At 43.4% G+C, this 16,878-nt stretch overlaps 1 protein-coding gene across 2 annotated transcripts; it reads left to right on the top strand.

Annotated features, from left to right (window-relative positions):
- The first annotated feature begins 369 nt into the window (after window positions 1-369).
- On the top strand, window positions 370-16,487 carry LOC105019393. Of its 2 annotated transcripts, XM_034289328.1 has the most exons (13): window positions 370-476; window positions 1,245-4,438; window positions 4,622-8,250; window positions 8,520-9,386; window positions 9,823-10,017; window positions 10,186-10,270; window positions 12,254-12,332; window positions 12,431-12,539; window positions 12,768-12,899; window positions 13,094-13,183; window positions 13,427-13,570; window positions 14,048-14,232; window positions 14,786-16,487. In XM_034289328.1, the coding sequence occupies exons 2-13, from the start codon at window positions 1,246-1,248 to the stop codon at window positions 14,952-14,954; spliced, it is 8,877 nt and encodes a 2,958-aa protein (XP_034145219.1). In that variant the 5' UTR covers window positions 370-476; window position 1,245; the 3' UTR covers window positions 14,955-16,487. The 2 variants fall into 2 exon arrangements, with proteins under 2 accessions (XP_034145219.1, XP_010883850.4); XM_010885548.5 differs by having other exon boundaries at window positions 1,245-8,250.
- Window positions 16,488-16,878: the final 391 nt, after the last annotated feature.

Genomic DNA, 16,878 nt, shown 5'->3' with positions numbered 1-16,878 from the left:
CCAGCTAATGTCAAATTGGCTTGTCAATGTTTAGGCATACAGGCTTTTCAAACTAGTCGTTTGTTGTTGTTGGAAATAATAATGAAAATATTGGTCATACAGGGGGCCTCAAGGAAAAATATAAAGCAATTTGTTGTCCCAGTCTGCCAGTTACGTTTATTAGAAAGTATGACTTGTTCTATTGATCCTGACTACTACACCCTGCTCATAGAAAGCCGTGCAGTCCTTTACAAATCCATAACTTTGATACATATTTGTTTGTACATTTGGCGAATGACTGAAGGAATTTTATATTATTTTGTGTTTCCTCTGACAGCAGTACAATATTTGCAAGATAACGTGTCACTTATTTTGACACTCTCAACGCACCATAGCCCCGCCTGATCAGTTCCGGCATTTTGGCTCCGGAAGTACAGCAAGTCTTGATTCACAGGAAAAGGAAAAAAACAGCTGTTGTTGGAAAACAAAACCTCAAAGTGAGTTTTAGTAACGAATGTGATTGTGTAATGTTTATATTATATCACTAATTATTATAAATAATTGAGCATGATTTAGTTGAACATTTTCGTTTGCGTATTGCACATTTCTAGCTAACGTTAGCTAGCTCGCTACGACGCTGTCGCTAGGCTGTTATTCTCAAGTGTATCGTTATCTTTGGCCTTAAAAGCGAAGTGGTTCGCATGCAGTTGATTAATCAAAAACTAGAGTGCTAATCGTAACCTACACCGTGAATGGATGGAGGTCTGGCAATTGAAGTCACTAGTTAGCGATCTCGCTTTCTTGTTATTGTTGTAGCTGGTCGTTGTCTACTGTAGCCAGCTAACGTTATTTTGCTGTTGCGCTTATTAATAATAGCACCAGGCAAGCAAACTCCAATTATTTATAGCTTATGTAGGTTATACAGGATTCTAGTTACTTAGAACCATAACCACAAGGTTATATCTCTTTTTGATTAAGTACTTTTTAGATGGTCTTAATGTAGTTATCTCGCAAATATGTAATTGGCTGGCTAACTGATAGCTAACGTTATGATTTGGCACAGGAGCACAGATAGCTAATTGGCAAATTTAGAGTTATTATACGCTCTTGAGGATGTAATTGTTATTCTTTTGAAATGTATTACAACAAAAACATTTACCTACTGCCATGCATATGTTGCATTGCACACACCATAGCCATTCACTTTGGATAAAAGCAATTTTATATTAAAACAACTTAATATACAAAATACTTTTTCTTCACAGAATGCCTGCCCCTAAAAGACAAGAATCTTCTCAGGATCCTCAAGCTAAGAGAAGAAAGGTGGATCAGAATGAAGCGGCCGTGCCATCCAACAAAACAACACCAGCCCCGGCAACATCAAGCAATCCCCACAGAGCAGCACCTTTGCAGAGGAGGAATAAGAGAAAGCTACCAGCACAACTAAAAGATGGAAAGAAACCATCAAAGTCAAGCCTCCATTCCTCCAAAACCCAAAAGGCCAACCCCAGGACCAAGTCCAATCCCTCTGCTAAGAATGCCAAGCTGCTTAAAACCACAAGTGCCTCCTCAACAAATCCCATTTCCAAAGGAACCCTAAAAAGACCTGCCAAGATCTGCAACACCGTTTCCACAGAGTCAGTCGAGGAGCTAATCAGAACTCGCAAACCCCATTGCATCAGAAAATACTCTAATGGGGATAGAGGTAAGCGTAAAGGGTTGCTGTCCAACCCAAACGAAGCAGAACTGGCCTCAGACCCTGTGCAGATGGATCACAATTATGTTATACCTCCTGCGTCACGGGGTAGTTATTCTGAAAGAGAAATCGAGGGAATGGAAAGGAAACGATTCAAAGAGTCCACAGGAGGCCCAGAGAGCCAAAGAAATGTGGAGGTGGAAACTGATGTTTCCTCCAAACCTTTGCAATCTGAACTGGTGAAGCGGAGCAGTGAGGACCTTGAGGTGCAGGATACTTTTACGGCCTCTATTACAGATAAAAAGAGTGAGAGACTAGAGACCAAGCCTGATTCAGAAACAGTGTGTCCTCTGGCTATAGACACATGCCCTGCAAACATTTTACTCCCAGTCCCTGAGCAGTTGAACCAGGGCATTGAGAAGCAGGAAATTCTGGAAGATTCTGGGATCATACCTACCCATAACATTACTGAGAGTATAGAGACTAAACCTGACACAAAAGCATCTTGCCCTTCACCTACTGTTGCATCCACGGAGAAGGTTTCCGACTCTAACCGTGAGCATGTGAACCAGAGCTGTGAAATGCAGGGTGATTCTATGACCTCACCTACAGATGATGTTAATGACAGTGTAGACACGCAGGCTGGAAAACAACTTACTGCTCCAGAACCTGTACCTGAACAGGTAAAGCCAAGCAGTGTGAACCAGCAAGTTCAGGAGGATTCTGTGACTAAACCAGAAGTGCAGGATAATGGATGTGAAGGGACCAAGGTTGTAGAACAATGTATTTCTCCAGAACCTGTACCTGAAAAGGTCGAGTCAAGCAGTGAGAAACAAGAAGTTCAGGAAACTTCAGTAATCACCCCCACAGATCAAATTACTGAGAGTGTAGAGAGCGAGCTTGGAGAACCACTTATTTCACCAGGCCCTGTACCTGAACAGGTAAAGACCAGCCATGAGAACCAGGAAGATTTTGTGACATCACCAGCTTGTCAACTTATTCAAAGTGTAGAGACCAAGTTTGGAGAACAGTTGATTTCTCTAGACCCTGTACATGTTCAAGGAAGGCCAAGTGATGATGAGCAGAACATACAGGATAATTCAATGACAACCCCTAAAGATCAAATGACTGAGAGTGTAGAGAGCAAGCTTGGAGAACCACTTATTTCTCCAGACCCTGTACCTGAACAGATTAAACTAATCAGTGAGTACCAGGAGGGTTCTTTGAACTTAATGGCATATCAAGTTAATAAGAGTGTAGAGACCAAGCTAGGAGAACAACAGATTTTTTCAGACCCTAAACAGGTAAAGCAAAGCAGTAAGCAGCAGTGTGATCTGGAGGATTCAATGTCTACCCCAACAAATGAAGTTAAGTGTGTAGATAGCAAGATTGATGTTCATTACACTTATACAGCCCCTGTATTGGAACTACTGAAACAGAGCACTGAGAAACAAGAGATGCAGGAAAATTCCTTGACCACCCCTGAGGATAAAGTTCATGAATTCTTAGAAACTAATGTTGATGTAAAGATATCTCCCCCAGTTATAGGCCTAGTAGCGTATAGCAGCAGTAGTGATTCTGAAAGCGATAGTGAGGAAAATGAAAGGAAGGCTGTGATGAAATCAAGAGAAGTGGAGATGAAAATTGAAGAATCTTACCAGGAGGCTTCAGAACCCTTACCTGAACTGTTGAAGCTGAGTTGTGAGTCACTCCAAATGCAGCAAGATTCAATGACCATCCCTACAGAAGTCATTGAGGGTCCAATTACCTTAACTAGTGAGAGTGTAGACACCAAGCTTAATGCAAATATGAATTCTCCATCTGCAGATGTATCTTCAGAGGAACCTTCATGTTCCTCTTCCGAACAGGTGAAGCAGAGCAGTGAGTCCCAGCAAATGCAGGAAGATTCAATGACCATCCATGCAGAGGAAGTTAGTGAGGGTCCAATGACTCTGACTAGTGAGAGTGTAGACACCAAGCTTAATGCAAATATGAAATCTCCATCTGCAGATGCATCCTACAAGGAAGCTTCTGACCACCTGCCTGAACTGGTGATGCAGAGCAGTGAGTCACGGCAAATGCAGGAAGAGTCAATGACCATCCCTGCAGAAGTTAGTGAGGGTCCAACGATCACAACAAGTAAGAGTGTAGACACCAAACTTAATGCAAATGTGAAGTCTCCATTTCTAGATGCATTTTCAGAGATACCGCCACATTCTTCACCTGAACAGGTGAAGCAGAGCAGTGATTCTCAGCAAATGCAAGAAAATTCCATGACCATCCCTACGGATGGTGTTAGTGAGGGTCCAATGACTCTGACTAATGAGAGTGTAGACACCAAGCTTAATGCCAATAGGAAGTCTCTGTCTGTGGATGTATCTTCAGATGAACCTTCATGTTCCTCATCTGAACAGGTGGAACAGAGTGGTGAGTCGCAGCAAATGCGGGAAGATTCAATGACCATCCCTACAGAAGTCTTTGAGGGTCCAATTACCTCAACTAGTGAGAGGGTAGACACCAAGCTTAATGCAAATATGAAGTCTGCAGATGTATCTTCAGAGGAACCCTCATGTTCCTCATCTGAACAGGTGAAACAGAGCAGTGAGTCCCAGCAAATGCAGGAAGATTCAATAACCATCCATGCAGATGAAGTTAGTGAGGGTCCAATGACTCTGACTAGTGAGAGTGTAGATACCAAGCTTAATGCAAATATGAAGTCTCCATCTGCAGATGCATCTTTGGAGGAACCTTCATATTCCTCATCTGAACAGGTGAAGCAGAGCAGTGAGTCACAGAAAATGCTGGGAGATTTGATGACCTTCTCTGAAGATGTAGTTAATGAGGGTCCATTGACTCAGACTAGTGAGTGTCTCGACACCAAGTTATATGTAAGTATGAAGTCTGAAACTATAGAAGCATCTTCAAGGGATGCTGCAGACCTCTTATCTGAACAGGTGAAGCAGAGCAGTGAGTCACAGCAAATTTCAGAGAGCTCCATGACCATCCCTATGGATGACGTTATTGAGGATCCAGTGACCACGACTAGGCAGTGTGTAGACACCAAGCTTGATACAAATATAAAGTATTTTTCTTTAGAAGCATGTTCACATGAAGCTTCAGTTCCTTTACTTGAACGGGTGAAGCAGAACAGTGAATCTGAGCAAATGCAGGAAAATTCCAACACCATCCCTGTTGAAGTTAGTCAGCGTTCCATGACCACAACTAGTGAGAGTATAGTCCCCAAGGTTAAATTAAATATCAAGTCTCCATCTATACAATCATCCTCAAAAGAGGTTTCAGATACCGTACCTGTACAGGTTAAACAGAGCAGTGAGTCACAGCAAATGCAGGAAGATTTGAAGGCCATCCCTACAGATGAAGTTTGTGAGGGTGACATGACCGAAACGAATGAGAATGTAGATACCAGTCTTAATGGAAATAAGAAGTCCTCTCCATTTGAAGAAGCATCTTTAGAGGAGCTTTCTGATTCTTTACCTGAACAGTTGAAGCAAAGCTGTGAGTCACAGCAAATGCAGAAAGATACAGAAATAATCCCTATAGGTGAAGTTAGTGAGGTGGACATGACCACGCCTAATGAGAGTGTCGCTACCAAGCTTGATGTGAATTTCATGACTCCACCATGTATAGAAACATCTTTTGAAGCTTCAGATTCCGTAACTGAACAGGTGAAGGAGAGCAGTGAGTCACAGCAAATGCAGAAAGATACCGATATAATCCCTATAGGTGAAGTTAGTGCGGTGGACATGATTACGCCTAATGAGAGTGTAGCTACCGGGCTTGATGTGAATTTCATGACTCCACCATGTATAGAAACATATTTTGAAGCTTCAGATTCCTTAACTGAACAGGTGAAGCAGAGCAGTGAGTCACAGCAAATGCAGAAAGATACCGATATAATCCCTATAGGTGAAGTTAGTGAGGTGGACTTGACCACGACTAATGAGAGTGTAGCTACTGAGCTTGATGTGAATTTCATGACTCCACCATGTATAGAAACATCTTTTGAAACGTCAGATTCCTTAACTGAACAGGTGAAGCAGAGCAGTGAATCACATCAAATGCAGAAAGATACCGATATAATCCCTATAGGTGAAGTTAGTGAGGTGGACATGACCACGCCTAATGAGAGTGTAGCTAGCGGGCTTGATGTGAATTTCATGACTCCACCATGTATAGAAACATCTTTTGAAACTTTGGATTCCTTAACTGAACAGGTGAAGCAGAGCAGTGAGTCACAGCAAATGGAAAAAGATTTGAAGGCCATCCTCATAGATGAAATTACTGAGGGTCCAATGACCACCACTAGGGAGAGTGTAGACACCAAGCTTAATGCTAATATGAGGTCTCTTCTATCTGCAGAAGTACCGTTAGAGGAGCCTTCAAATTCCTTACCTGTACAGGTGAAGCATAGCGGTGAGTCACAACAAGTGCAGGAAGATTTCAAGGGCATCCCTACAAATGAAGTTAGTGAAGGTGACATGACCACGACTAAGGATGAGAGTGTAGACACCAACCTTAAAGCACATATGAAGTCTTCATCTTCAGAAGCATCTCCAGAGAAGCCTTCAGATTTATTGCCTGAACTAGTGATACAAAGCAGTGAGTCACAGCAAATGCAGGACAATTTAATGGCCATCCCTACAGATTATATTTGTAAAGGTCCCATGACCAAGTGTAGTGAGAGTGTAGCCCCCAAGCCTGATACAGATATAAATGTTTCTCAATTTATAGAAGCAGGAGGGGTTTCACATCCTTTACCTGAACTGGTGAATCCTGAAAAGGTGAATCAGATATACATTGAGATGCAGGAGGTGCAGGATGATTCCATGTCTAGCTGTGCAGATCGAGGAAGTGAGTGTGTTGACACCAAGCTTGATATTGAACAAATGTCTCCATCTGTGGAAGTAGCTTCTAAGGGTACTTTAGATTATGTCTCAGAACCAATGCTGCAGACCAGTGAAACACAGGAAACACAAAAAGATTATATGGCCACCCCAGCAGATCAAGTGGGGGAAGGTTTAGAGTCAAGTACTAAAATAAAGTCTCCACGCCTTGAAGCACTTTTTAGTTCTCTAAAGGAGTCCAGTCTTTGCCAACACCCCTTATCTCATACAATGCGCTCAAATGTCCAAGAGTTTCTAGAAGAGGATTCTTTAGAAGTTTTGAAAGGTGACAATGATGTTGGCGTGACTGAGAGCATTGGTCGTTTGTTAGACTTGGAGACCCCCATTATTGTGGAGGACATGGAGATTGGCCATTGTGTTGTAGAGGTGGTGGGAGAGAATTATGTTGACATGGATAGTGGTCTGGATATCATAGACAACTCTAAGGTGGTGCCAGAGAAGACAGTGCAGCCCACCAAAGGGCATGTGGAAGATTGCCATTCAGGTAAACCTGAAGATGGTGCTGGAAAGAAAGGCACAAGTTCAACAAACCAAGAGGGCACAAATGGCGCAAAGAAGGAAGCTGCTAAAAAGACACCGAGTATTACAGATAAACCCAAGAAACAGCAAATGAACCCCCAGGCACGGACCAAAGCCAGACTAGCAGCGCTAGCTGAGCAAAAGGCAGCTGCCTCAAAAAAAGCAAACAGGCGCCTCAACCTTCTGGCTCTATGTGAGGAGATAGCAGACGATATCGCCACCGACACCATGTTGTTTAAGGCTAAGGAGGTAAAGGAGGAGGAGTTGGAGCGGATTGTGACAGTTAAGGCTGAACCTAGCGAGGAGCCAGAATGGGCACAGCCTGACACGAAGGCTAATATTGTTCCTGTCCCTCTAACTGCTGCCGTTCCCAAGGGGCCCTCAACTCCAGTAGCAGTTCCTGCTGAGCAGCCTGTTCAAGCCAAGCCCCCAGTTCCGGAGCCACCACAGCGACGCTTCTTTATCAGCCAAGTGACGGTGCCCCTGAAAATCCATGAAAAGAAGAAACTTACCAGGTTCCAGAGGCTGCGGCAGGTGGAGCTGCAGAGGGAGAAGAAAATGTCCTGGACCATGGTCAAGAAGCTGAAATCTGATCAGGCCAATCAGAAGATGTTTCCAGAGACTGAGGTTAAAGTGGCCCCTCCGTCACTCTCTACTCCAGCAGCAGCTGTCTTCCCTGTGGCCTCACCACCAACCCCAACCCCCTTGGCCAGTCCAGCAGTACCTACAGTAGCTGCCTCGTCTACTGCCCCAGCCTCGACCAGCCCAGCTGTAATCCCCGAAGTCGAGCCCCCCAAAGTCGAGCCCCCCAAAGTCGAGCCCCCCAAAGCCGTGACCCCCAAAGCCGTGACCCCCAAAGCCGTGCCCCCCAAAGTCTTGCCCCCCACTACAGGGCCTACTCTTAGAAAGAGGACTCTTCCAGCAGTACCCCCGCCGATGCCCAATGGACTCAAAGCTCAGAAAGCCAAGCCTGTGGTAGAATACAAGCCTTACAAAGTAAGGCCGAAGTACTCTTTTGATGATTTTGAATTGGACGACGACCCGAAACCCACGGTGCCTAAGGCAGTACTACCCACTGTTCAGAGGGCAGCTGTGCCACCTACACCAGAAGCAAAAAATGGCAAACCCAAGGTACCTTTTAACTGATCAATAGTATCTGTTTTTTATCACTTTGTAGATCCACAGAAGCATAGAAAAGAAAGGCATTCATATTTTCCCAGAAGATGTGAATGTGTTGCTAGGCCACATGTGGGCCCCCTGTTTATGGGGTCCCCACTCAGCTGACTGTGTCTTTCTGCTCTGTCTCCCCAGCCTTTCCTTCCTACTCTCCTGCCAATAAAAGTGATAAAATACTCAAAAATATAGTTAAAAAATGAATAATAACTTCCCTCTTTCCACAGGACTCAAAACCTACTGTGGAGAAGAAAGCTGTACCTACCATGCAGAAAGCATTGGGACCTGCTGCACAAAAAACAACTGGACCTACAACCCCAAAAATGGTAGCACCAACTGTGCAGAAAACAGTTGAACATACTGCCCCAAAAACTGCAGGACCTACTGCCCCAAAAAACGCAGGACCTACTGCCCTGAAAACGGTAGGACCTACTGCCCTGAAAACGGTAGGACCTGCTGCCCTGAAAACGCTAGGACCTGCTGCCCTGAAAACGGTAGGACCTAATGCCCTGAAAACGGTAGGACCTAATGCCCTGAAAAAGGTAGGACCTAATGCCCTGAAAAAGGTAGGACCTAATGCCCTGAAAACAGTAGGACCTACCGCCCTAAAAACGTTAGGACCTACCGCCCTAAAAACGGTTGGACCTACCGCCCTAAAAACGGTTGGACCTACCGCCCTAAAAACGGTTGGACCTACCGCCCTTAAAACAGTTGGACCTACCGCCCAAAAAATAGTAGGACCTATTACCCCCAAAACTGCAGGACCTACTGCCCCAAACACTACAGGACCTACTGCCCCAAACACTGCAGGACCGACTGCCCCAAACACTGCAGGGCCTATTGCCCCAAACACTGCAGGACCTACTGCCCCAAACACTGTAGGGCCTACTTGTTCCAAAACAGCGGGACCTACTGCACAAAAGACAGTAGAACCTACAACACAAAAGACAGCAGGATCTGCTGCTCAGAAGACCACAGGACCTACTGCGCAGAAGACAACAGGTCCTATCGCTCTGAACCCTGCAGTGACAAAACCCACAGTGCAGAAATCTATAGTGTCACCTTCTTCTGTGCCCAAAAATGGCACGCTTGAGGTAAGATTCTTGGTTTTAATGCTACTTAGAATTGCATAGATTTGATTTTTGAAAGGAAAGTGGAGACAAGCTTGTTTTAACTGCGTATTGAATGTGGGAATCATAGATAGACAGGAGATATAGCGGTGAAATATGGAGACTGGTATTGAACCTTTGCTCCATTGGTGAGACATTTGTGTGTAGAGCCGGGAGGGTTACTGCTGGAACATGGCTCTGCACACTGCATAGAGTTTTATGCTATTACCTTTTTTATTGAAAGCTATTTATACCATGAGCTGTTTATACCATGATTTATACCTTTTTTTGTATCCCTATGGGATATGAACCCACAAACTTGCAATAGTGTGCTACAAGTAATGCTTTTACCTGCGTCCTTGTAACGTTTACACACACACAAAAGCGATGATAACCGCTTTCATCTCCTTTCCCTAAACAGGACTCTAAACACACTGTGCAGATGGCAGTACAACAAACTGTGCAGAAGACAGAAGTGCCTGAATCCACTGTACAGACAGAGACAGTGACACCTCCCCCTACCCTGGAAACTGCGGAGAAGGCGGCATTAACACTTTCTTCTAATGCTGAGCAGAAAGCAGAAGTGTCCCCAATGCCAAAAGACTGCAAAGATCAGGTACTTGGATTTGTTCTTTTTGTATTTTGTTGAAATCTGTGGAACACCTGTGCAAGACACCAATATGCAGACATTAAAAACAATGTGGATTGTCATGCAGCTGTTTTCATAGCAAACTGAATTTTTGGAGATGCAATTAATCACTTTTAACCTCTGACCTTTCCACAGGATTCTGTAGCACCAGTGTCGTCTTCCTCCGAAGAATCCCGAAGAGATCCTGTTGTCAAGCGAGAATGTGATGAAAAGCCTCCTGGTATTTCAGAATCCGATAACTCACTTTTTTGACAGTGTTATAACACATGGTCCACACCTAATCCCCATTGTCTACTATTATAGCGATACACGTATTGGTCCATTATTCAAATGTTGAAGATACACGTGCATTAGACCGCGGGACCCTAAACTAATCAAACTACCAACACAACTCTTATCTGGCCTAGGCTGCCTGCTGATCTGATCTTATATTGGGTTTTATTTAAACCATACATTTGTATGGTCATGTTTAGATGGGTTATGATGATAATTTCATAACGAGGATCGCAATTTTTTGCCACACCATGCTTGGTCTGCAGGAGCTCTGTAGAAACCTTGACACGTTATAAACTATTTGATTTCAGCCGAGGTGAAAAACTAGGTTATTATTTATTCCCTGGCAATGCCATAAGCAATTTATATAGATAAATACGCTGGATTGTATAAGAATTCACTCCCTCAATTGAGATTCTCTCCCTTTAATTAACATGACATATACAACACTTTGGAAGTGCAAAATATTGTTTTAATCTGAAACGAGATAATTAGACAAACTGAAATGTGTCAGTAAGCTGTCTTTTTGGCTTAGTTTCTACTAATGTTACACATCAGTTTCCTTCAATTTGTGCCTATTGTTCTTGGACAAATTGCTCAAATTCTCAAGTTGGATGAGCACTGTCAGTTAAAAGCAGATTTAGAGTTTTGCCAGAGATTCTGTACTGGATGGAACTCTAGGCTTATAGTTAACCATTCTAGAACACTGGTTTACTTGTTTTTGAACTACTCCAGTTTAGCAATGGCTGTGTGTTCAGGATCATTGTCTTGCCAAAAGATATGAACCTCTCCAGTCTGAGCTCTCATGCATAATGATACAGGTTTTCCTTTAGAATGTACTTACATTTCACTCAATACACATCTTGCCTTTAATCCTGAATTTTCCCAGTCCCAGCCTATGATCACCATCCCCATAACATGATGCTGCCACTACCGGATTTTATAGTGGAGATGGTGTACTTGGGGTGATGAGCTGAGTGGGCTTTTTGCCATGCATAGTGTTTGTATGCCAAACAATTAAATTATGGTTTAATCCCGACATATAACCTTTTGACACGTCTTTGCTGGCTTCACCGACCTACTGTGAAACGTTTCAGGAACAAGCATACTTTTAACTTACGTAAATACAATTTATTCAAGTGTGTCATAGCAAAGGTGAATACTTACTTACTTTATTTGTAGTTAATTCACTAGAGATGTTATTTTAATCATCAACATTACATTATTGTTTCTGTAGATCAGTGACAAAAAAAATGTATACATTTAAGTTCCAGATTGTGGCTTAATGTTAATGCAATCCACTGTAAACTCTTAATCTGAGAAAAGCATAATGAACTAGTGGTTGATGTGAATTTAGATCAATTGGAGGCAGCATACCCTTATCTGCCCCCTCCTGCTTTCACTCTGATACTGGAGTGAGAGACTCCACAGACTGAGTGCTCAGACAGATCAATCTCAAAGAGGCCCAGCTCATTAGCTAAATATTTGAGTGGAAAATAACATTGAATGTATCTTATCACATACCACAAACCACATTGCACCGTATCGTTTGTCTAATTCAGGGGTGGGGAAACTAAGTCCCAGTGGCCAAAAGGGGTCCGCAGGTGGCAATTCCATCCGCCCCGCGATAGGTAATAAAATAGTTTTGAGGGGAAGTAAAAGATAACAAGACATTATAATGGACCTACTGTATGAGTGTTTTCATTATTGCCCTTTTCTGGCCTGCAAATGATTTATGATTAACAAATGACAAAAACAATGTGGCCCTCCATTGAATTTCAAAATCCTGATGGGGTCCCCAAGCCAAAAAGTTTGCCCTCTTCTGGTCTAATTGTACCAAACAACAATAGATTGGAGACGTTTGAAAGGGAACGATGCACATTTCCTCTGTGTACCATTATTACAGTATCCCACTTTTCCATCTCCTCAGCTATTGAGATTAAACCTGCATCCCCAGATGTTAACCGAGAGAACACGGCCATGACTGCAGTGGAAAAAGCCACGGACTCGTAAGGACTACACGAAAAATTGCGACCACCAAAATGATTGTTATAGCGGTAACCTTTCCCCAGAGCTGTTTTAAACAATGTTTTTGTTTCCATGGCAGCGGGGTCGCTGAAGCGGCAGGTAATGGCCAGCCCCTCTCTGAGTCACGCCTTCAGAAAGACATCAAGAAACTACAGGTGGCCGACAAAGACGGAAACCAAGCCATTATTGTGGGTGCTCCGGGCTTTCGGTCACGGCAGACTTTCTTACATTGAATGGTTCTCTTTAGTAACAGGGGTGTGTTAGCAAATGTCATTTGTATTTAATGTAGTTATTTAAACAGAAAGTCAGTTAGGAACCAATTGTTGACAAATCCAAGGTTGATGTGTGCTACTCTTAAGAAACTTGTAACTGCCAGGGTAAGAACTTGACCGGTTTTTGTGCCTGTCGCCTGGCAGGACGCAGGGCAGAAGCACTTTGGCGCGGTGACATGCAGTGTGTGTGGGATGCTGTACTCGGCCGCCAACACGGAGGACGAGTCCCAGCATCTGCTGTTCCACAACCAGTTCATCAGCGCTGTCAAATATGTGGTGAGAGGGAACAAAGTGTGTCGCCAGGGGAAAGTGGCAGCGCAACATGCACGCCGGGACATACTTGATTTCGGCGTGCAGGTTTCTCTCGCAGCGCTCTGATTAGGCTCATTACAAGTAACACACGGAAATCGACGGACCTATTTTAGCTTTTGCTAAACTGTAAAGTTCATGGTGTTCTGTGTTCTCTACAGGGTTGGAAGAAGGAGAGAATTCTGGGGGAGTACCCCGATGGCAAGATCATCCTTGTCCTTCCGGACGACCCCAAATACGCCTTGAAGAAGGTACAGTATGTGTGCTTTGGACCACAGCCTGACACATCACAGTTGGTACATGTCAAATTGATGCCCTATTTCCGTTAATAGTTTACTGATTGTTGACCAGTGGCTCATAGGGTGGTGCACTGTATGGAGAATATGGTGGTCATTTGGGATGATGGCTGTCTAAATGCATGAATCACAAAGCTTTACCCCTCCATATACGTGGCTAGTTTGTTGGTCCTGAGGTTTTGTTGGTTGTGTTGTCAGGTTGAGGAGATCCGGGAGATGGTGGACAATGACCTGGGTTTCCAGCAGGTGGAGACCAAGTGTCCCTCCCAGACCAAAACCTTCTTGTTTATCTCCAATGACAAGAAGGTGGCTGGGTGCCTCATCGCCGAACACATCCAGGAGGTGAGGGAGGCTCCTCTGTGGGGTTGGGGCTGTTGGCTGGAGGAATGGGGGGGTTAAAAATGCGGAGATTTCCTGTTGTTGTACCTACGTGATGGTTTTTGCAGGTGCAGTGTTTCTTTTGTTTTTGCTGTGATTGTAATGGTATTTGCATATGCAGTGAATGGATTTGCGCGTGTTTTGATTGTATTTGCCCGGGTTGTGATTGTATTTGTTTGTGCTATGACTGTGATGGTATTTGCTTGTCCTGTGAATGTATTTGCGCATGTCGTGATGGTATTTTTGTGTTTAGATTGCTTTGTTTGTATTTGTTTGTGTTACGATTTTGATGCTATTTTCAAATGCTGTGATTGCATTGGCACGTGTCTTGATTGCATTTGTGCCTGTTGTGATTGTATTTGCACGTGCCGTGTCGTATTTGCGCATGCTATGATTGCATTCGCGCGTGTCCTGATTGTATTTGTGTGTGCGCGCGCGCAGGGCTACAGAGTGATTGAGGAGGCGGGGCCTGAGGGCTCAGAGAGGGAGAAGGTGATGTTCGAGCGCCAGAGAGCCTGGTGCTGCTCCACCACCCCGGAGCCGGCCCTCTGTGGCATTAGCCGGATCTGGGTGTTCAGCATGATGAGACGGCGGGGCATCGCCTCACGCATGATCGAGTGTCTCAGGTCAGTCTCCGGCATGGACCGATGTTTTATCGACAACGCAGCGTTGTGTAGCCCAGAGCCTATGGGTCAAGCCCAGCTCGTAGTCCCGGGACGTAATCGTCCGGCCCCCCGTCGTGACTCGGCCTCCATCCTTAGAGGACCCACCGCCCAATTGTGCACAACCCCACCTTCCCTCACCAGTCCAGCTCTGGGATGTGTCCTGTGTTTATTTAAACGGGTTGACAGCTGGGGCTTTGCCGAGAATTAAGAAAGTGTGTGAGCCAACAGTCTCAACATTGTAATGCTGCTGTGCTTCTGCTTTTCGGACTATGATAAGAGCTTGTGAGGTTCTGCTTCCTGCTTCAGTTACATATATGTACTGCGCCACCTGGAGATTGGGGGTTCAATCCCCACATTTACCTTTTGATTACTTCCACGCCATCTCCATTCCTGTTACAAACCATTTCAAGTGCCGCAACCCCTCCCACCTGCAAAATGAGTGGATAAAACACCCAGAAAATTATTTCAATCCGTAGTTTTGTTTCAGAACTTCATATACATTTTCTTCCCACAGGAACAACTTCATCTATGGCTCCTACTTGAGCAAGGAGGAGATTGCTTTCTCAGACCCCACACCCGATGGGAAACTGTTTGCCACACACTACTGCGGTACCTCGCAGTTCCTGGTTTATAACTTTGTAAGTGGAACGCGTTCGGACAAACCTGGCTCTAATGTGGTGTGACCACAGTGGATTTTTGCTGAGGCCCAGTAAGACTTGCCCTCACCAACCAACCCACCCATGTCTGGATCTCGTCATGGACATCCTGTCACAAACTTTGTGGCTCTTATAGACTGAATGATTAAACTAATCAAAGACTACTGTCCTGACTGACTCTTCTGAGGGGAACTCTTGGTTTTTAATCTCAGGTTGAAAACAACAACAACAACGACGTGTTGTTTAAAAGAAAATTTTAATTCTCCCTTTAATCCCTGCATAGTATTTTGAGACAAATAATATTTTTCTTTATATGTTTTTTTAAGTAAGAAACAAGCTTTTATTGGAAGTATTAAAGAGTTTACATGCATGAAACTTGGCAGCAATAGAAGACAGAGTATTTCACGATTCCTAGTTTCGAGTGTTGGTCCCCCCAGAGATGCACTAAATTTGACTCAAACGGTCCTAAAACAATGTTGTCCTGTTCAGAACATGCATGTCATTCAGTTAATCTTTCTGAGACAGTAAGAAGATTCTGTATTAAGAATAAAGTGTCAATCAGCAGTTTGAACAAAAACACAGTCCACCACCCACTTTTGTTTGTGTAAAAAGTTGAGGTATAAATAGAATTCTCAAGTCCAGAAATGGATGACGCTACTGCTGATTGCACCTTTTCAAGGTTAATTCATTATGTATACCCAAGGGGTAGTTCTAACACGCGTCAATGTTTGTCATCTGTTTTAATGCAGTGATGCTATAACCACCTCAGTTCTGTTATGTAATAGAAAGTACAGTGTTTTTAAGTCATTTTTCGCACAATGTTCTCAGTGTGATTGAATTTGGTGAATTTCTTACATGACCCGTTTATTTCACGTGATCTTTCTAATCTGGCTGCCATGTGTCCTAATCATATCCATTATTAGAATGGAGAGTCGTACTAGCAGCAAAGGCAAAAAGATCATTTTGGTTGGATTTCTAGGCGGGGCACTTGCTGTAGGGCTCCTCCTATTCAAGGCACTTAACACAGGTTGCCCCAGAAATATATTTAACTGTAGAAATGTTAAATGTGAGCCATGATGCAAGTGAATTATGCTTGTGTATGTTTGTGCCTATCATGAATCTTTTACCTGACTGTTAAATTATAATGTTGACTTCCTCAAAGGTTCTCTTCTAAACTGCCCTCAACTGAGCATTTTTTTACCCCTGAATTCACAATCTTAATGAACAACCATTTTCTTCTACAGCTATTTGTTTTTCAATGAGGTCATGGATGTCCTAAACGCAAATAATGCAAATTAAAGTAAAGTCATGTAATAGGAAAAATGAAGCTCAGGGTTTTGGGGTTTTTGAGGGAATTGAAAACACCATCCCCTACATCAAAGATGATTATCGCAGAGCCATCAAAAAGCGTTTTCATCCATTTATTTTATATAAATTTGATTTATTCATTTATCACCTTGCCCTTGTTGAAACATTTTCTTTCAGAGAAAGTTTGTTGTGTAAGAAAACAAATTTGATTTATACAGAGCTGTCATGTAAATAGTTATTTAAAAATAAACATTTTCGAAAAATACCCTGCACTGCTATGGATGAAATTATTTCAGTTGAATGGTCTCAATTAATTACTGTTTCAATCATAATGTTATAATATTGAGCAGTGAAGAGGTGCATATAACATCTACTTTATAAAGCTTGGCCCTGTGTAGCTAACTTACTGCTGGAAGTCACACTTGACTAAAGCATCCGCTGAATAACATGAAATTGGGTGATGAAGGCTCACTCTAATCACATATTTGTTTTGGAGCTGCCATTAGTGGCCAATACAGACCAAGCCCAATGTTGCCATGAAGCTTGAGGAGATGTTTCTGTGTCCCTGTTTGAAAGATAAGTTGCTAACTGTCTTGCTGATGAATGTTCCAATTAGAAACGCAATCCCTGCCTCAACAGCACG

This window comes from Esox lucius, chromosome 21 (genome assembly GCF_011004845.1).
Source record: "Esox lucius isolate fEsoLuc1 chromosome 21, fEsoLuc1.pri, whole genome shotgun sequence".
Classification (NCBI taxonomy): domain Eukaryota; kingdom Metazoa; phylum Chordata; class Actinopteri; order Esociformes; family Esocidae; genus Esox; species Esox lucius.
Note: the sequence above shows the minus strand (reverse complement) of the source record. Positions and strands in the feature narration are given on the sequence as shown.